The sequence below is a fragment of the Copadichromis virginalis genome, linkage group LG5 (assembly GCF_057382275.1).
Source record: "Copadichromis virginalis isolate Kocher_CV1m ecotype Utaka linkage group LG5, C_Virginalis_male_GT1.1, whole genome shotgun sequence".
Classification (NCBI taxonomy): Eukaryota; Metazoa; Chordata; class Actinopteri; order Cichliformes; family Cichlidae; genus Copadichromis; species Copadichromis virginalis.
In genome coordinates this window covers 21,708,466-21,732,567 of record NC_140622.1, presented here as the reverse complement: position 1 = coordinate 21,732,567, position 24,102 = coordinate 21,708,466, and the positions used below count along the sequence as shown (strand labels likewise).

General features: G+C 42.6%; 1 protein-coding gene across 3 annotated transcripts; it reads right to left on the bottom strand.

Annotated features, from left to right (window-relative positions):
* Positions 1–3,701: 3,701 nt before the first annotated feature.
* LOC146709627 (interferon regulatory factor 6-like) lies at positions 3,702–18,144 on the bottom strand. Of its 3 annotated transcripts, none has more exons than XM_085456672.1 (8): positions 17,958–18,144; positions 10,581–10,759; positions 9,713–9,908; positions 9,525–9,623; positions 9,172–9,432; positions 8,309–8,701; positions 7,986–8,104; positions 3,702–7,738 (listed from the first exon to the last, which is right to left on the bottom strand). In XM_085456672.1, coding segments are annotated over exons 1-8 (1,479 nt in total). In that variant the 5' UTR covers positions 17,959–18,144; the 3' UTR covers positions 3,702–7,507. The 3 variants fall into 3 exon arrangements, with proteins under 3 accessions (XP_085312798.1, XP_085312799.1, XP_085312800.1); XM_085456673.1 differs by lacking the exon at positions 17,958–18,144 and adding an exon at positions 11,095–11,340; XM_085456674.1 differs by lacking the exon at positions 9,525–9,623.
* Between the last annotated feature and the right edge of the window lie 5,958 nt (positions 18,145–24,102).

The window sequence follows — 24,102 nt, the reverse complement described above, 5'->3', positions numbered from 1 at the left end:
CACACACACACACACACACACAGTATTCTTTGTTCACATGTATACCTATGTAAGATGTTATATGTTAATGACCCTATGCATATTCATGTAACCACAATAAAAGGAGTGCTGTGGGGAAACCTGGCTGAGAGTCTGACAGTGGTCAAGTGGTGGAACGACGCTTGGCTCCAGCCAGGTCTCCCTCATGCATGAGTAACCAGAGAACTTTGGTGCCTTGAGTCTTGCTTTTGCTGCGTAGCAGATTGTCCTTAACGTTCCAGCGAATAGGTTTATGTTACAAACCTATCAGGTAGTTTGGAGATAGGCTTGTAATTTGCAAAAATTGCAGGATCAAGAGCAGGTTTTTTAATCAGGGGTTTGACTAGAGCATGTTTAAAATCTTTAGGGCATCAAACTAACATCAGACTGTGTTTTACCAGCTCAAGAACCAAAGGTCCAACTGCTGGTCACACCTCTTTTAAGAGTCGAGGAGGGACATCCTTGGAGACCCTGCAGGCTTAAAACGACCAAAAATCTCCTTTAAAGAGAAGAGAGTCACGGGCTCAAACCTGTCAAAGACAGCAGCGCAGGAAGTAGAGACTGAGGGGTCATGAAGGAGAGATTTGAGACCTGTGGAGGAGACCTTCACAATAAAAAAGTGTAAAATATTTTCACAGGCTGCAGGCGAGGGCTGGAACCAGTCAGTATGTGGTAAGAGTACTATGAGGTCTTTAAGGTAAGAGCTCTATATGTTGGGTGACAGGGATCTAAGTTATTGTGTTAGTTGTACCTCTCTAGATCGTAGCTGTTGTTGGATATCTATTGAAACCTTTCTTTAAATTTAACATTTGAAAGAGAGAACCTTGAAGATGAGCACCGAGGCATCAATCAGTTCATCTGTTTCAGCAGCTAAATCTTAACACAAAAACACCAGAAAACATATCAAATAGTGAAAGGAATCAGCAACAACAAAACAGCCAAGTGTTGGACTCTATTATCATATACAGTCTCCTGTTTTTAGAAGCACAAAATGATGTGAACAACCTGAAGTAGTTTTAAATGTAAGGTCTGTGGGACAGTTTGAAGTGTAGAACCCATGGACATTACCAAGTGCTGTGTTTCCTTCACTGAGATGCTCCGTTAGGCCTTTTACTGCAGCTACCTTCAGCTGCTGCATTCAGTTTTGAATCTAATAAATAAAAAGCACGCTCTTTGGGGCTGGAATCAGATAGCCGACTTGGCCACTGAAGAATATCCCATTTCTTTGCCCTGAGAAACTATTTCTTTTTTTCCTTTTGTGTCATCATTCACTCACACTGTGAAATACTGTGTGCACAGTTTTGCGGCATTTGGCTGAATTTGAGCAGAGAGTATAACCCTGTATACTTCACAATCCACCCTGCTACGTCTATCAGCAGTCACATGATTAATAAACGCTAATGACCTTGCTCCACTGGTTCCATTTAAGAGTGTACATGACTGCTGATTTGGCCACTCCTTTTTCTGTTTCTCGGACTGGTTTATTTTGATTGTTCAGCCTAATGATGGCTTTCTTTACTTACATGGACATGTCTTTGGACCACATGTTTAGAATTCCAGTTAACAATAGCAAATGAAAGTTCAAGACCTGAAATCAACTCCAGATCTTTTATCTGATTAGTTAGTTTGAAATAACAAGTAAGCAGGCTTTACTTGACCTTGAAACAGTTTATCACTTAATTGTCCAAGTACTTCTGAGAACGATGTATCTCCAATAGTTAACTCAGAAATTTAAACCCACTGAATTAAAGCTGAAAGTCGGCACTCCAATTAGATATTGATTATCTGGTCTAAAATCCACTGTGGTGGTGCACCGAAAAATGTATCATTGTCCAAAAATTAATGTATCTAACTGTGTCTGTTGCTGGATGACATGAAAATAAAATGTCAATTTTAAACCACATCATGTACTTAGTTATTGTAATGCTCAGACAAACTGAAGGCCTAAACTTTATCTCAACACTATTGTCAGAAAATCAGAATATTTTTATCAAGAATTTTATGTTTACTCATTATAATTTCTCCATTTTTAAGCTTACTGGAGTGAGTTTACTATAATGCACTTTAGACCAATCAAGTACATTATTAATATACTGATAACAGTGTATATTAATAACAACGAGTAACTGCAGCTTTGAATTGACTATATGAGCATCACAAATTAAATCCTTCTAAAATGTTATGAAATACAAAGTAAAAAGTATAAAGTGTTTTATAAAACTGAATATCAGTGTAAAGGAAACGTACTTCTACAAATTATTACTCTGCTACCAGCTGTAATCAACCCCAAATACCCACAGGTTGTTAAACTGTGATGCAGAGTAGATAAAATGCTGTTACAGGTTACTTTAAGGGGTTAGCTCATCTGTTTAAGACTTTTGACCCCTTTTAGCCAAAATCAAATTTATGAGTATCCTGCTTCCACGTTTCTCATCCTTCACTATCCTTAAGAAAGTCACACCAAGGAATGAAGGTTTTCCTTCAGTAATATCAAAGATTTATTTAAGATTAAAAACATGCATTTATCACACAAATGTAATGTTCCAATGTGAGCTAATAGCTAACTGAACAATTATCCAGAGGGTTGAATATAACTCTTGTGATTTGTTTTGTTCAAGCACCTTGCATACATTAATGGAGAGAAAGAGTTGATTACTTTTACAACACGTTATAGCGCAATCATATCTTTGCTTGAAGTTTTTCTAATGTTTTCCAATATTACGTCCTGTGAGGCTGTGGGAGTGTGTGGGTGGGGTGTTTGCCCGCTCTCCCCGCCTCCTCCTCTCTTGCCACTCCTACCCCCTCTGTCTCTCTCACTCTCCTCTCCCCAGGACACAGCTGCTTCTGATTAGCCTCGTTTGCCACCTGACTCCAGTCAGCAATCACCTCTGAGGCTATTTAAACTGGGGATGAGCTGTGAGCAGGGTGGTTTTTTCCCCTCTGTGGCTCTACATGTTTTTGTGCTAGGTTTTGGACAGACAGCCTCCTTCTGACTAGTGAGTAGATGGGCTTGTGGGCCCTGAGAGTGTCTCCCCGTTGTGAGGAGTAGGGTGGGAAGTGCCTCCCTTTTTTGTTTAGTAGTCTTCTTGCCTTTTGTTGCTGCGAGTGTTTCCTTTGTTTCTTTGGCATTGTTGGTAAAATGGCGTTGCCGGCTCTTTAAGTTAATGTCGTTTGTAATACACCTGTACCATTTGTAATAAAGCTATATTAATACAGAACAACTGTCTGTTTTCCTTTTCATTCTGATTCCGGACTCATTTGTTACTGGTCCCCTCACTCACATGCCTAGACCCCTTCGGGGGGAACGTAACAATGTGGGGGCTTGTCCGGGATATGAATGGAAGGAACAGCAATTGAGTTTTAGTGGGTTGTTTGCCGGTGTCCTGGTTAGTTGTATTGTATCTGCTGCGCTCTCTCTCCAGTTAGCAAAAGGGGAGTGTCTAGCTGAGCGTAAGCTCCTCCTTCAGGCACTCATCTTTTATTTTTCCTTTATTATTTTCGGAGTAATCCCGGGTGGGGATTAGTTCCCTGTTGGGGGTAGGCTTGTCGGTGCTTTGTGCACTTGATGCTTAGCCTTTAAAGTTGCCTCGAGCCTGGTACACTCCAGAAGCTAACTAGGCTAAGATTTTAGTAGGCAGGTCTGGGGAGAGGGTCGGCGGTATTTTTATTTATTGGTTAACCTGTGGCCACACATTTCCCGCCTGTTTTTCATTTGTGTATTGGAGGTGGTGCTTCTTTGTTGTTATTGTTAGCCTCAGGTAGTTTTTGTTTTAGAGTTAATGGCTACCTTTGATATTGCCGTGTTTAAGGAAAACCCCTCGCTTGTCCAACTGGACGCCTGTAGGAAGAGGGATTTGCATGAGGTGGCAACATTTTATAGCATTTCTGTCTCCACAGCTCTGCGTAAGGCTGAGCTGAAAGCTGCTCTTGTGTCTGGCTTGGTGGAGAAAGGGATAGTGGCCTTGCCAGTGTCTGCCAGTCCACTTGAGCATGGTGCAGCATCTCAGCCTGTTCCGCAGGTGCCAGCTCAAGCTGTAGGTCCATTGGTGTCGACACCTGTTGCTCAGGGGCTGCCTGAGGACAAACCCATGACATTGCCTCGCTTCGAACCTCTCTCCATTGAATCAAGTGTAGGCTCGAAGCAGGATGCTAAGCTCCGTGTACGCCTGGCTCGTCTCCAGTTGGAAAAGGAGGATCATGAGAGGGAGTTCCAGCTAAAGAAAGAGTTGGAGCTTAGGCGTTTAGACGCAGAGCTTGCTAGAGCCAGGGAGGTCGAATTAAAAAAGGTGGAGGTGGAGGCAGAGACAGCTGTTAAGTTGCGACAGCTGGAACTCCGGCAGGCTTCCCTTCCTCCGACTGCCTCCATTCGTCAGGCAGACACACAGTTTGATGTAGGGAAAAACAGTTGTCTGGTTCCGATGTTCCGTGACACTGAGGTCGACAGCTGCTTCGAGTCGTTTGAACGAATAGCCACGGCCTTGCACTGGCCACGGGATTCGTGGGCCATTTTGCTCCAATGTAAGCTGGCAGGTAAGGCTCAAGAAGTTTGTTCCTCGTTGTCGGCTGAGGACAGCTTGGACTATGACAAGCTGAAAAGTGCTATCCTGCTGGCTTATGAGCTGGTCCCAGAAGCCTATAGGCAGCGTTTCCGGGGGTTGAAAAGGGGACAGGGTCAGTCTTATCTTGATTTCGCCAGGGAAAAAGGTGTTCTTTTCGATCGGTGGTGTGCGGCCTGCAAACCCACTGACCTGGCTTCGATCCGGGAACTAATGCTCATAGAGGAATTTAAGAACTGCATTGCTGAGCGCATCGCAGTATATATTAATGAACAGAAGGTTTCCTCGCTACAGCAGGCTGCGACGCTGGCTGATGAGTTTGCGCTCGTCCATAAAACCAGTGTCAGTAGGTATGACCGGCGCGATGCCCCAGTGAAGGCTAGCGAGGTGCCAGTTGCACAGCACCCAAAGAGTGAGGTACTTGTGTTTCGTCCCAAGGCAGACCGAAAGTGTTTTTTCTGTTTTAAGTCTGGCCACCTGATCGCAGATTGTTTCCGTTTATAAGCTTCACAATCAGTCTCGACTTCACGTAAACCAAAAGGGGTCGGGCTGATTAAAACCATGCCTCCTGTCAGTAGGCCCCCCTCCCCTGAGACCCCGGATGAGTGTTTTAAGCTCTTCATTTTTAAGGGGACAGTTTCGCTTTCTGGTAAGACCAAGGATAAGCGTGAAGTGACCATTCTGCGTGATACTGGTGGCTCACAGTCCCTCATACTAGCTAGTGTGCTTGAATTTAATGAGAAGTCTGACTGTGACTCTAGCATCATTGTAAGAGGTGTTGGGATGAGTTTTGTGCCTGCTCCCCTCCATCGTATTTGGGTACAGAGTGAGCTGGTGAGTGGTTTCTTCTCAGTGGGTGTGCGGCCTTCTTTCCCGATTAATGGGGTGGATTTTATAATGGGAAATGATATCGCGGGTGGGAAAGTTTATCCTACCCCTGAGGTGACAACAATCCTGTTATAGAGCCTGTGTTAGATGCCCTCAGCCTGCAGCACCCGGATGTGTTCCCGGTGAGCGTTCTGACTCGTTCACGTGCCCAGCAACAAGGTGGGGGGGGTTGATTTGTCAGAATCAGTGATTGGCTCTATTCTAGAGAAGGATGTGATGCCCTGTACTGATGAGGGAGATAATGGAGCCTTAGAGGCAGCTCAAAGTGTGGTTGAGCCAGCTCCTGAGTCTGGAGCTCCTTTTCTGCTCACCCGGGAAGCACTTGTGAAGGCTCAGAAAGAAGACCCTTCATTAGTTAAGTGTTTTACTGCTGCAGCTCAGGATAAGGGTGGTGAGGGGAGCAAGAAGCAGACATTTTTCGTTTGGGAAGGTTTATTGATGCGCAAGTGGACCCCAAGGCCTGGAGAAGACTGGAGCGCAGTGCGGCAGATGGTGGTTCCGACAAGTCTGCGGTGGCATGTGCTACAGTTAGCACATGATCATGCATGGTCAGTGTTAGGGAGTTTTTGTTTTATTTGCTTATGCTTCAAAAGTTATGTTATACATATTTCACCAGACAGTTTTCTGTTTTGACAGGAAGCTGACCCTGTGACACTGACAAGAGACCAGCACAGAAATACATATCCGCAGAAGTTGACTTGCATTATATTATTCTTAGAAATTGACCTGCAACACACATACTCTGTGACACACACACACCAGGACCTGCGGGACAGGAAATGTGATTATATTTGCATATTGACGATGTAACCTATAAAAATAAACGAATACTGCAGTTCGGTGTGATTTGCTCTGAGCTTTTCACCCGTGCAGCACGTTAACCGACACAAGTGTCTCATTGTTGTTTATTCACCTGACTGTTTGTTAACTGTAAATCTCTGACAGTCAGGTCATTTGGGTGTCACTAAAACATATGACCGTATACTGCAGCATTTCTGTTGAGTGTTAATTTAACACTCAGGTGTGGACCCATATAGACACTCTCTAGTGTTTATTTAACACTGGAGATTTTGCTGTGTATGGGCCAGCTGACCACGAAACTCATACATATAAAAAGAAAACAAAGTTTGTTTTTTTTTTTCCACACCGATCTCAAGTAGCTGGGCACCACTGAACTGTAGTCATGCATGAACTGTAGAAAAATCTATTAATCCAAACTTTAATTCACATTTATCTATTTTTCCAAAATCTATAAATCTCGTGCTAAACACGTAGCTTCAAAATATTTAAACTGAAAACGATAAAAAGCATTCTGCCCCTCATGAATAGCAGGCTCTAGGACCCTTTCAGGATAAATAAGGCACAGCGTGATATCTGTAACTCATTAACTCTGTTAAATGTTGCCTTGCAACAAGCAGGACTTTGGCCAGTGAAACCACAGCATCAGTCTGTGGTTTCTGCAGATATTGAGTAATGCAGGCTTCAAGACACAACTTTTATATAGAGAAAAGCACAAACACGGCACATTTATACTAGAGAAAATTTGAAAAGGGTATAAATCCTACAGTATTGAGTACACTTCTGAATATGATTGTAAGCAGTTCCCTGCTTACAGTAGGTAACCGTCAGATGAAGTGTAGATAAACACCGATGAGACAACATTAAAACCACTGACAGCTGATGTGAATGACATCATTGCTACAATGCAACAGTCTGCTGGGAATCATTCAGCCCGTTCATCTTACTTTGACGTGTACCTCCCCCCTAAAGGTTGTTCTATACACAATACTACATTACTTTGGCAATGACTCGGTGGAAAGTGCTTAAAAACCACTCGAGTAACTTTAATTAAAGAGCCCATGGAGTTGACACAGGACACAAAGAACGCAGTTCCAACATCCCAGGACACACCCAGACATCGCCTGTACATTTCCCAACGAGCAAGAGCTGTTTACGCAGCACAACAGAGACCTACACTGTACATAAGGCATGTGGTTTTAATGTTGTGGCTGATCGGTGATTATTAGTTCACAGGTTTACGCGTTTCACTGAGTCTGCAGTGCTGGGGGGATGTTCAGGGCTGAGCCAGGTGGCAACGCCCAGTTTTCCGGGCTCTGGTGGGTCTGTAGCAGGCAGTAAAGCTGCTTTAGGTGGGTCACAATGTTATCCTTGATGTCTGGGATGGAAATCTGGAGGCGGATGCTGCCGCTGTCAAGTGATCGCGTGTTGTCACTAGAAAACATCTCGCTTATCATTCGGGCCACCACTGGAATGACCTGCAGGGTGAAAGAGGGCCGTTAAGTGTTGGGAAAAGACACTTCGCAATCTTCTTTGTTTAAAAATTTCAAGATAGAACACTTATCATCTTTGGTTTCTTGAGATTCTTTAAACTTTTGGCTGTCATTTTGTATGACTTAGTGACATTTTATAGGCAAAAAGACTCAAAAATTATTTCTGCGTGATGCGATGACACGACTCCATCGTCCTTTGATGACCATTAAATTATGTTACACATTTCTTTACCTGGACCATGATAAGTTTCCTCTCCTTGGGTCTTCCATCTGGCCACTCCTCCCCGAAACACAGATTGATCTCATAGTCAGGAGTGATTGGTGCCTGACCACGCTGTTGAGCTATCACACCTGCACAGCAAACAAAAAAGATATATTTATAAAAAAAATGCTTTTCCACAGGTGCTCAAACTCATTTTACATTGCAGGCCACACCTGCCCACCTTGATCTTAAGGCATGGGCCAAACCGCTGAAACTCCCATTTTTGTCAGTGTAAAGATGCTTAACTACACATTGTATCTCATTTATTAAAAAGAAGTGACATTAATACATACCAGCGAGAAAAGACTCAAGACAGAACAGTTTGACCTTCCTCTGCCGCTCTATGAGATTCGGAGCAGCTGGATTTGGAGCGCAGGGGCCAGACCAGTACACCTTGCACTGACAGAGACGGACTGCGTAGATATCGTGGCCGCTGACCTCCAGGATCAGACCTCTGTCCATCACGTCCAGAAGGCGGTTAGTGAAGACCCTCTGCTTGTCATTGGTGATGTGCTCCGTGGTCGGAAAGCGTAGCTGTTCCAGGTTCACTGGGCCGAACAGCTCTTCCTGATTGACCATGGGCCCGAGGTCTCCGTAGAACAGCCTGCAGCCTAGCGGGTTGCTGACTGTCGCTGTAGGACACATCTCCTTCCCTCTGTAAAGAAACTGCACCTCCAGGTCTGTCACTGGGTCAGAGATGAAGGTGGAAGCGTGTTAAAAAGGAAAATGCAATAAAACTATATTTTAGGTAAAAACAGAAAAAGAACTAAGCTTAATTTTTGAAAAAGGAGAGGTCACAGGGAAGCAGAAACTTCAATTTTACGACCATGGTGCACATACTGGACACATATTCTCAATTAATTAATAAAAAGTTCTGTTTATTTAAAAACAACAACAGGAATAGTGACATCTTCAAGCTTAAAGCAGAGGAGTTGAAACTATCTTTTTATAAAACCAGCAAGTATTGCTGTCTAGAGAAGAGGTTTTCTGATGTTATATTTTCCTAATTTAAACCAATCAAATGTCATGAAGTTCAACTGCACTTGGGGAGCTACAGCAGGTATCCCCTACACCTCAGCCTGCCACAACAAAAAGCTCAAATTATTATTTTAAGTTGAAGTCTGCCAAGCAAGCAGGTGCAACAGTTCACACTCACTTGGAAGGGAACTGATCCACATTTCGGGAGAGGCAAACAAGCCGTCGGGCAGGGGAGGGGGCTGCAAAGACGGATCGGGCAGAGTAACTGGGGGCATGTCGTGTGTCGTTTGCTGCATCTCCACATCCACGGGCTCCTCTTTAGGCCAGGGTTTAACAGGCTCCTCTTTGGGCCAGACCTCGTTTGATGGGGGACAGCTGGGAGGCTGCATGGATGACTCAGAACCCATCGGAGACCACATAATGAGAGGAGAGGGGGTGCCTACACGAAGAAAATAATTCATTTACTGTTAATAAGCAATCAAACTGGACATTGCAGAAACAGGTGTAATGTTTTTAGACAAAGCCATTCACCATTAGATGGGTATGGAGGCAGAGACTCTGGAGTATCTGGAATATCTTCCTCAAGACCATCATCATCCCCGGGTGTCCAGGGGCCAGCATCTGAAGAGCCTGCGGAGTGAGGGAGGTGGCAAATACTGCAAAATTAAAGATGAACGAAGAAAGACGAGAGCGAGCCGCATCAAAGAGCTCTCATTTACCGTGGTTGCTGAGGGGCTGAGGGATGTCACAGACATCATATATCTTCCAAGGATTCATGGGGATCTCTTTGGTGCCGTCATAGACGAGGTTGAATTCTCTGCTTTTGTTCAGGGCACATCGAAGCTGAGCTTTCCACTTTGCAGGATCAGGTTCGTCAACTCCCTCCTGGAACTTTCCGGTCTCCACAGCCCATGCCTGGGGGAATATTTAGACCAAATGAAGGGATCAGTATCACACAGTTATTTTAATTTCTATTTATGCACAGTATGCACTCACTTTAAAAAAATAAAAATAAAACCAGTGTTCTTTATTTACTGAGTGATGCTGGGTCAGCATGTTTGTCAGGAAACAGCTGTATAATGTATTCACAGCTATGTCAGAATGAAAAGACTCAAGCCCAGAGGCTCAATTTTTCACGAGGTACACACACCTCGTCACAACAAAGTTTATGCTGATCAAATTCTGTTTTCTTTTCTTTAAAAAAAAGTTTACTTATTTATTTTTTTTAAGAAAAGAAAACAACCTCATGAGCCACAACCTTTTCCCTTTATGCCTCTCCTGTTTAATTTGGTAGGTTTACAGAAGAACAATAAAATAAAACACCTACATAAAGTTTCATTCAACATGACCCAGAGAAACAAAATAGAACTGGGCTGCAAAGCCAGACGTTTTATTAAAAGTCCTACTTATTATTATTATTATTATTATTATTAGAGGGTATTTTTTAAAAGGATATTAACCAGGAATGAATTAGCATAACCCCTGCTTAAACCTCCTCACTGTCTCTGCAGAAGTACAAGTTCTGATCATGTATAAGGAATAAAGTCACACACACAGGCAGACACCCCTCTTTTAGTGAATCTTTACCTTAAAGATGGTGTCCTCATCCTCGTGCTGGGGTGTGTGCCGTGTGGCGTGTTTCCATGGGATCCTGAAGCGCATGTTCTCACGGTCAAGCCACGTCAATCCCGGGTAGCGCCCGCTTTCCACCTGCGCGACCAGCCAGGGCTTCAGGCGGACACGCCGAGGGGTGACTGCCATCCTCACTGCCGAGAAAACCCAAGTGAAATCAGTCCACCCTCAGAAGTCTTAATAACCCCCCCACATCCCCCCATGATCTTTAGTGCACCCCACGGCAAACTACGCTGCAGCACTTATCAGGGGGAAACAAACATTTTAGAGCTGCTGGACTTCAGCTCTGGCAGACGGAGCGACCTTTCAGTTGTTTGCCAGATTACTTACAGACTAGGCCTCGTATGACGATTTTGCACGGTGTGTTTAAATAATATGTGAAGTGCAGTATCTGTGTGTCAGTCCAATCCAGTCCAAAAATCAAACACCCGACGCAAGCAAACACGAAAACAAAAGACGACACACATACCTGTGGGCAAAGCAGGAAGTTGGAGATCTCGTCGGCCTGTTAACCAGCAGCTGGAAATAACAGCGCTTCGGTGGGTCCAAACTCCCCACCAATCTCCCCTCGAAGCGAACTCACCGATTACCGGTTCGACGAAAGGCGACTAATAACAACGACAGGCGGAGAGCTGGAGCTCAGAATGGCTGATGTTCCTCACTCCTTTGGTCCTTCCCTTTCCACACCGAAACTCAGGTAGCAGTGTGACGTCACACCGGCGGCACACCTTTTCTGAGCAGCTGGGTGATCGTTTTTCACCAAGCATGTGGACGGGGCACTTTATTTTTCCACGAATATCTCAGCTTATCTCGACGAGAACGACATTTTTTATTTTTGTCCTTTAGGAATTTATTTGATCAGATTCGTAATTTGGATACTCTACATTCCTTTTGATATTTATTTATAATATGTCAATAAATAAATAGAACGAGATACACCGTGCTTTTTGGGACAATTAATATTAAGAGCTTTTTTGGCGGGGGGTAAAGCTGGCCTTTTTGAGAACACTTAAACTAAATGTGTCCTGTCAGCTTTACATGCTTATTTTTTATACTCACACACTTGCTTTGTTTAGCTAAGAAAAGCGCGACCGGTGTGACATGACTCAGCTGGCAGGAAAAGGAGGCGTTTCGACGAAAAAAACAAAACAAAACAATGCACACAATGAGTTTGCTCCAGACAAGTGGACGGTTGATGATGATCCTATCACCATTAGGAGCCAAAAACAGGCCGACAATATCAAACCACTCCCTGAAACTGCTCATGGACTGCAGAAAGCGTGTCACTTGGCCCGCTATTGTGATTTTTCCCGGTGTTGGCACAGCATACATCATGTGCTTGTTGCTTCCTGTGTGATGCTAATTGTGGGTGTTTTTTTTTTTTTTCTCTTTTGCTTGGGGCGATAGGGTCAGTTTACTGCCAACTGCCTGCAGTATCACCACGATCTGTCTGATCCAGTGCGGTTAACAGATGTTTCCAGTTTCTCCCAACATAAATGTGACCCCAGGGGCTGCAAAGGGTTTAATAGACGATTTCATAGATACAATGGGAGGCACTCCAAGAACTGAGATACAAGCAAAAGTCATGCGCAATCACTCATTTCTTTATATGTAGAAGTGGAAATTGGGAATAGATGCAGCAATGTGTTCTAAATTGTACCTTTAGCTACTTAGTTACTAGCAGCCTGCTGCAAAAACACATAATTTGTTCCAATTTCTTTAGTTGAATCTATAAAAAATGCCAACAATAAAAAAAAACAACAACTATCTACATCAGATGAACAGTACCTGAAAGTCATGTCCACAAGAAATAAGTTAAAAAAAAAAAAAAAGACATGACACAGGACCTGAGGGATGAATTTGACTCTTCAGTTGATCCGTCTCCTGTTCACTGAAATCCAAATTACACAAGAACTGGAATTCAGTGAAAGTCAGAGGCAACAGCTGTTATGATGTGAGGAATCCAAATTTGAAATTCTTGGTTCAAATCATGTTGAGTGTGGGTATGGTGTTAGGAGAGAGGTACAACAGTTCTGAAGACTAGTTAAAAATTACAAAACAGCTTGCGTAAGAGAGGGTGTTCATATGAAAATCATCCTGCCAAATACTGACTTCCAAGCTTCAGAGAACTGTCCAAATTCATTTTTGCCTTAGATACTGTTTTTCCAATGTATGTTTGCACGTTTCAATGAAATGCTGCATTTTTCTGCATGTCGGATAATAGATTTAACAAAAACACTGGCCAGAGTATGTGTGAGTAAAATGCAATGGAAATATATTAAATAAAATGTTTATTCATTCACATAAATAATCATTAAGGACATCCTGCTTGGTATAAACTGAATGTACCAATCAAGTATTTCATTCTACCGGATTCCATTAAAATGAAAATTTAAAAACTGTTCAAAATTACATGGAAAAGTTGCATGTAATTACTGCAAATTAGATAAAGTCAGCATTTTGGATTCACATGATGAATCAGAATCAGAATCAGAAAGGGTTTTATTGCCAAATGTTGAGCAGGTTTACAACATTAGGAAATTGCTGCGGTGCTTCAGTGCAAACATACTGTCATAAATTGCGCTTAAATAGACATGAAAAAATAAAAGTAAGAATAAGAATTAAAAGTGCTACGTAGAAAGATATATACATGAGTGAAGGTGGTGATCAGTGCCAAAACATGGAATGATGCAGTGAACACAGCGTAGGGTCATGTGTTAGTGGTGGGAACAGTCATACGGTTATCCTTCATGTGTCCAACAGCAGAGGGGAAGAAACTGTTCTTATCGCGAGAGGTTTTGGTGCGAATGGACCGGAGCCTCCTGCCTGAGGGGAGCAGGTCAAACAGACTGTATCCAGGGTGAGAAGGGTCAGCTGAGATCCGAGCTGCATGCAGCAGTGTCCTGGAGGTGTACAGGTCCTGCAGAGATGGGAGTCTACAGCCAATCACCTTCTCAGCAGAGCGCACAACACCCTGCAGTCTCTGTTTGTCCCTGATGGTGGCTCCAGCGTACCACACAGTGATGGAGGAGGTGAGGATGGACTCGATGATTGCGGTGTAGAATTGCATCATCGTCCGTGTTGGCAGGTTGAATTTCTTCAGGAAGTACATCCTCTGCTGAGCTTTCTTGATGACGGAGGTGATGGTGGGCTCCCACTTCAGGTCCTGAGTGATGGTGGTACCCAGGAAGCGGAATGAGTCCACAGAGGTGATGGGGGTGTCAGTCAGGATGATGGGGGGGAGTGGGGCTGTGTGCTTCCTGAAGTCCACAATAATCTCCACTGTCTTCTGGGCATTCAGCACCAGGTTGTTGTGGCTGCACCAAGACACCAGACGTTCAACCTCCCTCCTGTAGGCAGACTCATCCCCGTCCGAGATTAGCCCAATAACGGTGGTGTCATCTGCAAACTTGATTAGCTTGACAGACTGGTGGGTGGAGGTGCAGCAGTTAGTATACAGGGAGAAGAGCAGAGGAGAAAGAACACAGCCCTGAGGGGAGCCGGTGCTGATGGTCCGGGAGTCCGAGACATTCTTTCCCAGCCTCACATGCTGCTTCCTGTCCGTCAGGAAGTCAGTGATCCACCGGCAGATGGGATCAGGCACATTCATCTGGGAAAGCTTGTCTCGGAGATGGTCTGGAAGGATGGTGTTGAAGGCAGAGCTGAAGTCCACAAACAGGATCCTGGCGTAGGTTCCTGGGGAGTCCAGATGCTGCAGGATGAAGTGTAGGGCCATGTTGATGGCGTCATCTACAGACCTGTTGGCTCTGTATGCAAACTGCAGGGGGTCCAGGAGGGGGGCCGTGAGGGTCTTGAGATGGGAGAGAACTAGGCGCTCAAATGACTTCATGACCACAGATGTCAGAGCCACGGGTCTGTAGTCGTTTAGTCCAGTGATCCTAGGTTTCTTGGGGACAGGGATTATGGTAGAGGACTTGAAGCAGGCAGGCACATGACATGCCTGCAGTGAGGAGTTGAAAATGCCAGAAAACACTGGGGCCAGCTCGTTTGCACAGTGTCTGAGGGTGGCAGGAGACACACCGTCTGGGCCGGGAGCTTTTCGAGCATTCAGCCTCTTAAACTGCTTCCTCACATCTGCTTCATGAATATGAAGAGTTGTGGTGGGAGGAGGTGGTGTGAAATCCTCTTTTGTGTGGGGTGAGGAGGGGGGTGTTGTAGGTGAACAGTTTGAAGGTGGTGATGGCTCTATGGAGGGGGGAGAGGTGGGGGAATGAGTGTCCAAAGTGCCTCTATTGTTGGGGCCGTTGGAGGTGTGAAGGCTGCCTGATGGCTCGTCAAAACGGCAGTAAAAGTCGTTAAGGGTGTTGGCTAAGAGCAAGTCATCAGTGGAGTGGGAGGTTTTAGGCTTGTAGTTTGTGATATTCCTAAAACCTTTCCACACAGAGGCCGAGTCATTCTCTGAGATCTGCTGCTGCATCTTCTCAGAGTGCTGATGTTTAGCAACGTCCACTTCTTTAGTGAACCTGTACTTGGCCTCTCTGTAGCAGTCCCTGTCTCCGCTTCTGAACGCCTTTCTCTTTTCCAGCCACAGCTTTTTGAGTTTAGGAGTAAACCAGGGTTTGTCATTGTTATAACTCACCCTGGTGCGTGATGGCACAATGCTGTCCTCACAGAAGTGGATATAGGAGGTGACAGTGTCCGTAAACTCGTCCAAGCTGTTAGAAGCAGCCTTCATTGTGTCCCAGTCTGTAGACTCCAAACACGTGCGAAGCTCCTCCACAGCCTCGTTGCTCCACAGTTTTTTTTGTCCTCACGACAGGTTTGGAGAGCTTCAGCCTCTGTCTGTACGCGGGGATTAGGTGGATCATGACGTGGTCAGAAAGTCCGAGTGAAGCGCGGGACACCGCGCGATAGGCCCCGCTGATCGTGCTGTAGCAGTGGTCTAATGTCCTCTCCTCTCTGGTCGGGCATTTAATATACTGCTTATATTTCGGAAGCTCATGGCTCAGATTGGCTTTGTTAAAGTCCCCAAGAGCAATGATGAGAGAGTCCGGGAATGTCCGCTCCGTGTGGAGTATCTGCTCCACGAGTGCGCACTGAGCTGCCTGCGCATCCGCGTCTGGCGGGATGTAAACAGCGGCCAGGATGAATGAAGCGAACTCCCGCGGAGAATAAAACGGTTTGCAGTGAATAAAAAGATATTCCAGAGAGGAAGAGCAGTGCTGAGCAATCACTGTCACATCTGTGCACCAGCCACTATTGATGTAGAAGCAGACACCTCCACCTTTGGTCTTACCAGAGAGAGAGGCCTGCTATAACTGACAAACTGTAAGTTAACGTCTACTTAAATATTGTTACCTGCCCAACCTTCTGTTCACCAATTAAGAACAAACTATGATCTCTTTTACATCTAATATCAAAACAGTTTCTTTAGTTTCATTAACATTTAGCATTAGGTTGTGGCTCTCACACCATTGCACCATCCCTTCTACCTCTGATGTGTCAAACAATACTGCCAAGTTTGTAATGCATAATAAACACTGGATAGAAGTCATACAGGAATTGGCAGACAGTGAATCTGAAGACTGAAATGGTGTCCCACTAAAGCAAGCCTCTACGGCTTAAAACAGTGGTATCAGTAGATAGCTTATACACACAAAAATTCACTTTCAGATCATTTGTTCTGATTTTTCTTGGATTCTTGAACAATGTGTCTCATGTCCAAACACTCTCTCATATAAATAAATAAATAAATAAATAAATAAATAAATAAATAATTTTTTAAAAAGTCTGAACTAAAATCTAAGAGTGGACAGTAATATGAAGCACTTTGAGCATTCTGCAGACCTTCGTCAAGGCAGCTCACTGCCTGGGCAGTATTTACTTTTGTATTTTTTATATTTGAAAATATTACTTTTAACTGTTGACTTATGATAAGTGGAAGAGGATTGATGGATGATGGATAGCACACATGTAGCATTCAATTCATTCTTTAGTAAAATTCATTTAAACGTTTGTAACAAAAATATCATGTGAAAAAAGATTTTGATCACAAGTTTATTTTGGTTTTTTTCAAATACAATACTTTACTTTTCTTATTGTAAACAGTTATAACCAGGGACGTGCAGAGAGGTTTAAAGGGGCGGGTGCTCAAAGTTAAAAAGGGGCACATTGAACCATGCTGAATAACAACAACACACATTCATCAAGAATCTAATATGGGAAGGGCAGGGCTGTGTTGATCTGAGACTGTAGACATTAAAAAGTCCACAGGAGAGATGGTAGCTGATTAAACAAGTGTCATGAGATAATAACAAAATGCAAAGATTGGTGACAGCGCTTGGAACCATAAGGCAACGAAAAACTGTGACATAAACTCAGCTCTGCCTGTGAATCACTCTTTGCTTCTCTTCTTCCTTCCTTCCCATCTTTTCATATATCACTCTCCACTTGCTGTCTATCTGAGAACAAGGCACAACTTGCTATTGCAATAAACTATAATCTAATTATCCACACCTAACAACTCTTGCACTTAATCTGTAATAAAATGATGACAGAAAAATGTTATAGCACTGCCTTTAGTAGCCTCATACAGCTCCTACTGTTTCCTCCTCATGTCCTTACCAGCCATGTCTGCACAATGTTATATCATGAGTAATATTTTTTTTAAATCCAGCTAAATAAAACACACACATGCACACACAGTGACATTTTAGACCTTCTTCAGAATACTGTATATACTATGGGCATCCTTACATTATTATTTATTACTAGAGCTACAATAATAAAGCAATGAGGAGGGGGAAGTAATAAATATGAAATAATGTATTTATGATGATTCCATTTGTTTCACTATCCACTCTGTGCAGGGCAAAGCTTATTACATTTTTAAACTGTAGAGATACAATCATTTTACTGCTGTAAAATCCAACTTTTTTCTTATTTAAAATATAAATCTAATATAATCTGCTTCTTAATGTATGTTCTTTAAAATACAGCGTGTGTTTTTTAATATATTATAATTATAATAATTATTATGTGGACATTCATATTAGATCGTTTTTTAGTGAAATATAATCCCTCCAGAAAGGCAGGAAAAGCCCGGAAACTTACTTTAAAACTAAATATGTTCCCTAAAACGGTGACAGAGCTACAGACCCATGACAGCCTTACACAGGTAGCCAGCAGCTATGACCAGCACTACTTGTGCAGTTAATAAAAGGACAGGTAATGTTTGTCGCGCTGTTGCACACACAGCACGCTCGTTTGTTTCAGTTAGTCAGTTGCAACAAGACAGCTTACCAACGTGTACGTAATAAGCTAATACTCCTGTGTGCTACACACTACAGTGTACGCTGTACACCTACTTACTGGTTTTGTCGCATCAGTCTGTGTCTCTGAGTTAACTTGTGTTTCTCCTACAGCTCCGGACCGCAAAAAATGCGCGTGCTCTTTGTGAGCTCGTTCCCGGCTCGTAACCAGCGCGTTCTGCCGTCGAGGGCGATCATTGGTTAAATGTGATCATGTGACTGATGCAAGCCAGATCCTTTTATTTAGCAAAACTGTGATTAATAGTTAAATATTATTGTTGAGGGGCACAGACAGGACTCCGCACGCACACACACATAAAATAAATAAATAAATAAATAAAAAAAATTTAAAAGTTGCCTCAACAAAAGGGCACTTTGGGCACTCATCAGGAAAGGGGCGGGTGCTCAAGCCCCTCTAGCCCCCCCCCCCCCCCCCCCCCCTCTGCACGTCCCTGGTTATAACCTGTTACTGTAATCGAAATAACAAGCCACAATAAAGTAATGTGATATTTAGTATCCCAATATTTGATTGTCTGTATGTTGCCAATGCAAACAATGGCAAAAAGCAATGAATTAATTCTATGTCCCTTTATTAGCACTTTGCCCTTCAGATCAATCTATTGACCTTGAAGGAGAGGTCAAAGGTTAAATATGACAGGAGATTTTAAATCTTTCAACATGTTAACACTATACACCACACTTATAAGTCTTTGGGTACACTTTGGCTTGCATACACCTCAGTGTTAATTGTTTACATGACTCCACTCTCCTACAAGGTTTTATCAGAATTCATTCACAACTCTTCAAGCTCTAAAGTTCACAGACAAAATTATGGCACGCACTCACAAACGGTTGCAAAAACATAACCTGCTTGGCTCAGTTAATAACAATCTAGTAGTAAAATAGTGCAGCTAGAAATCGGTTTCTCTGTGTACTCTTTTTGCTTCATGAAGATATCACCACAACCTGGGATGCAGTCGCTGCAGTTGTGACATTTGGTTTCATTTCACACATCGGTCATGTTGTCTTCTTCTGACTTCCTGGAATTACGGTGAATAAATATGACACAGGAGATCCGGGTTAACAAGTGACTCAAACTGACTGCTTCATTGTTACATTTGTCAACCAGCAGGTGTCAGCTTAGTGTCAGTTATCGCTGCTTTATATAATTCTCCCTCTGTAGGCATTATTGAGCTTTTTGGTTGTTATTGATAGGTATTGATAAATATTATTTATCAAAAAGGGTGTGGATTTATGCAACTCTTTATGATTACTCAAAGCTAATGCATTCCTCCTTCTTTTCCTTTTTTCTTCAATATGTCTGTGCTAAAAAAAAACAAGCAAAATTATTGTAACATCAAAGCTGAAAAATTTAATCATGGTTCACAAATCGCTCATAAATAATCGGAACAAATAAGCAAAATATCCAGAAGTTGTTGAGATAGTTCAGTTTGGAAGAGTCGATGTTGTAATTCCTACTCGAATGGTTGAAAGAGTGAAAAACTTCATATAATTTTATGTTGATAAAACAGCAGCATAAACTATAAATCAGGACTGAGTACGCGTGGATAATCTTCTTCCTCGGGTTGTAGTCCTGTCACTGTCCCACAGGTGAAATCAGCTGGCCTGAAGTCCCTCAGCCAACACAGTGAGTCTTCTGCTGCTTCTGTTTTTATGCAGATGTTGATAAGAACTACATTCAAGAAGCACTCAGAATATTTCCCTATAATAACACATGTCTTTTCTCCAGTCTTATCTCTGTGATCTCTCAACTTACCCATTTAGGGGAGACCGGGGACAGTTGTAACATTTTTGACATTTCTGTCTGTAAATTGGAGCTCGTTGAAGGTAGTGGATTCAAAATGTAATGCAAAGTATTTACATGTCTCTGCTATTAAATAGTGCAGCTATTTTCTCTGCAGCACAATTACCCATTGCATGGTATGGTCTCAAACACGAAGAGTGAAATGTTACAATTAACCCCATAGTCTGGGTTAGTTGTAACATATCCTGGGGTGAAATGTAACACAATGAAATAAGGGTACTAACAAAACATTAACATGTAATCTTTGTTTATTCAACACATGAATGCACTTAGAGCCATTTATGTAGCTGTGTGTGTGTGTGACAGAATGCAGAAATCTAGCTTTTGAACCTATTCCAACCCCCCAAAAAAGACAAATTATGGAATTTTCTGCAACTGAATATTTCATTAATTTTGGTTGGTCTTCCTTGAGTTTGGCCTCATTGGCTCAGTGGGCATTATAACCTACAACTCTTGCACCAATTTTGAACATAACAATGAAGCTGAAAAAATGTAGTTGTTCACCAGCATCGCAATTCCATTACTTTTTATCATGGCTTACCTTGGTGTGGTTTGCAAAGTGCTTCAGAAAGATGAGGAAATCTGTTTCTTGCACCCATCCTGACTTATTTCCACTATCAATACTTCCTACTGGTCCATCTCTGACACAGAGGTCTGCATAATGTATGTGTGGGAACACAAACAGTGGAGGAATTGTGTTGCCAATGGCATTAACTGCATATACAGTGGGGCAAAAAAGTATTTAGTCAGCCACCGATTGTGCAAGTTCCCCCACTTAAAATGATGACAGAGGTCAGTAATTTGCACCAGAGGTACACTTCAACTGTGAGAGACAGAATGTGAAAAAAAAAATCCATGAATTCACATGGTAGGATTTGTAAAGAATTTATTCGTAAATTAGGGTGGAAAATAAGTATTTGGTCACCTCAAACAAGGAAAATCTCTGGCTCTCACAGACCTGTAACGTCTTCTGTAAGAAGCTTTTCTGTCCCCCACTCGTTACCTGTATGAATGGCACCTGTTTGAACTCATCATCTGTATAAAAGACACCTGTCCACAGCCTCAAACAGTCAGACTCCAAACTCCGCCATGGCCAAGACCAAAGAGCTTTCGAAGGACACCAGGAAAAGTATTGTAGACCTGCACCAGACTGGGAAGAGTGAATCTACAATAGGCAAGCAGCTTGGTGTGAAAAAATCAACTGTGGGAGCAATCATCAGAAAATGGAAGACATACAAGACCACTGATAATCTCCCTCGATCTGGGGCTCCATGCAAGATCTCATCCCGTGGGGTCAAAATGATCATGAGAACGGTGAGCAAAGATCCCAGAACCACACGGGGGGACCTGGTGAATGACCTGCAGAGAGCTGGGACCAAAGTAACAAAGGTCACCATCAGTAACACACTACAACGGCAGGGAATCAAATCCCGCAGTGCCAGACGTGTTCCGCTGCTGAAGCCAGTGCATGTCCAGGCCCGTCTGAAGTTTGCCAGAGAGCACATGGATGATACAGCAGAGGATTAGGAGAATGTCATGTGGTCAGATGAAACCAAAGTAGAACTTTTTGGTATAAACTCAACTCGTCGTGTTTGGAGGAAGAAGAATACTGAGTTGCATCCCAAGAACACCATACCTACTGTGAAGCATGGGGGTGGAAACATCATGCTATGGGGCTGTTTTTCTGCCAAGGGGACAGGACGACTGATCCGTGTTAAGGACAGAATGAATGGGGCCATGTATGGTGAGATTTTGAGCCAAAACCTCCTTCCATCAGTGAGAACTTTGAAGATGAAACGAGGCTGGGTCTTCCAACATGACAATGATCCAAAACACACCGCCCGGGCAACAAAGGAGTGGCTCCGTAAGAAGCATTTGAAAGTCCTGGAGTGGCCTAGCCAGTCTCCAGACCTCAACCCCATAGAAAATCTGTGGCGGGAGTTGAAAGTCCGTGTTGCTCGGCGACAGCCCCAAAACATCACTGCTCTCGAGAAGATCTGCATGGAGGAATGGGCCAAAATACCAGCTACTGTGTGTGCAAACCTGGTAAAGACCTATAGTAAACGTTTGACCTCTGTTATTGCCAACAAAGGTTATGTTACAAAGTATTGAGTTGTATTTTTGTTATTGACCAAATACTTATTTTCCACCCTGATTTACGAATAAATTCTTTACAAATCCTACCATGTGGATTCATGGATTTTTTTTTTCACATTCTGTCTCTCACAGTTGAAGTGTACCTCTGGTGCAAATTACTGACCTCTGTCATCATTTTAGGTGGGGGAACTTGCACAATCGGTGGCTGACTAAATACTTTTTTGCCCCACTGTACAAATGCGACCAGTGAACCTCTCTCTGCTGATGTCGTTGCCCCAACTTGTTTAATATAAGTTAAAGTAATAGTGTGGTAAGTTGTAACATCTGCATTATTGTTACAACTAACCCAGACTGTTGCTGTTACAACTGACCCAGACTCCTATAGCCATGAACTAGCTAACATTACAGCCAATGGCTAAAACATTAGCACTAAAGACCTACACAGAATATATCCCCATAGACATACAAATAACATAATTTAAGTTTGATGAGTTTAACTGCAAAGCAGATAATGCTATTAGAAATTGAAATAAAGTAGAAATACTTACTTTTTGGCATACAAATTACTTTTTTTCATGTTAAATTGTCTGTGTTTGACGAAATGTGCTGATTTTTCACATGTGATAGCAGAACTGAATTGGGCATGCACAGGATGAGTCACATCATTTGAAACTTAGCCCTGATTGGAGAAATTGGAAGTGTTACAACTGACCCACGTTACAACTATCCCCGGTCTCCCGTACTGCGCTACTATCCAAAATAATACCACATGTAACAGTGATACGCTGAATTAAAGGTGGTACACCGTGTTCTAAGCTCTCACTTAGCAGCAGGTATGCATATAGTTTTGGTTTCATTAGACTACTGCTTCTGTCACCAGAGAAGGTTTCTTTAACAAGGAGAATGATACACTAATAATCAAATTAGCCACAAGAAGCACCAACTTTCTTTGACATACCTCATTACACTGAAACAGGTTTTGAAAAATTTCAAAGGACTGCAGAGTAGACAAAGTGAGCTTTCATGAATTAAAAGAAACTCATACATAAATACACAAAAGTCACTATTCTCAAACAATAGAATGAAAGGACAGTAACAAATGGAGAAAGAGGTATATATATAACAGCCCCCTGACGACACACAGTGGTGAACAACAAAGACTTGAACTAAAACCCAGCATCAGGATTCACACCAACAGTGCCTTCATTCGTCGGGAGAAGCCGCAGATCTTCCTGTGAACACTTTTCGCAGTAATAATGAAAATGAAAGCTACAGTGTGGGTCTACGATGCTGCCATGCACCGAAACTGCTTCGTTGCACACATTCTTTGATTCAGTAAATTTTAAGATCTCATCAGTGCTTTCATTTCCACTTCCAGCCAGTTTACACCACATCATAATGGAATGCAAAAAATATTTGTGTTTTTTAGGTCTTCATTTCCTTTTACTTCAGTGCCTGTAAGCTGTCTGTCTTTTCATGATTCATAGCTAAAGTTGCAGTGGAAGCAAGTGGAAAAAAGGAAGAAGCTCAGTTAAATAAAAAACAGCAACACTTCCATTGCTTATTTGTGATAATTGGTAACTAAGTGAATGACGCTCATGCTGTGAGTAACTCTCTGTTACTGTTGTCTCATCCTGGGCAGTAAGTCCAGTCCTGTCAAGCAGGTAAACCATTAAAAGCGCATTCACACCACACATTCCTCACATTTCAATGAAAATCATGGCCACGATCACCTTCCATCGAGTACAGAGGAACTGGATGGACCAGCTTGTCTCCACGACGACCTGCTGCTACAGAGACTTTTTTTTTTTTAAAGGACGGACTGGTTTTCTGGACAGCAATAAAATAAAAACAATCAATTAAAGCATTGTGCCAAAACTGCACTTACATAACTACATTCTATATTTTAATGCGTATATTCCTCATCCTGTCATTTATAAAAAATATACTTAAGTTAAATCTGGCCCTACACTATGTGAAAGCTACCTTATTATCCTTTATTTATCCAGGTGAAAAGTCTCATTGAGATTTAAATCTCATTTCATATCTTATGTTTACCAAAAAAAAAGCAACTCAAGCATGCCTCAGAGAAAAAAAACAACTTATGTTTGTGCAACAGTTACATTAAGCAGAGATACTTACTTAAAGCATAAGTTGCCAGAGCTTAGTGTGCAAAATGAAGTGAGTTCTGTGAAATCTTAAGTTAAATTCAGTTAATATGCCTGAGTTTATTTCATGTAAAAGTACATCAGCGCTGGAAAAGTGATTCACAGAGTGAATCCAA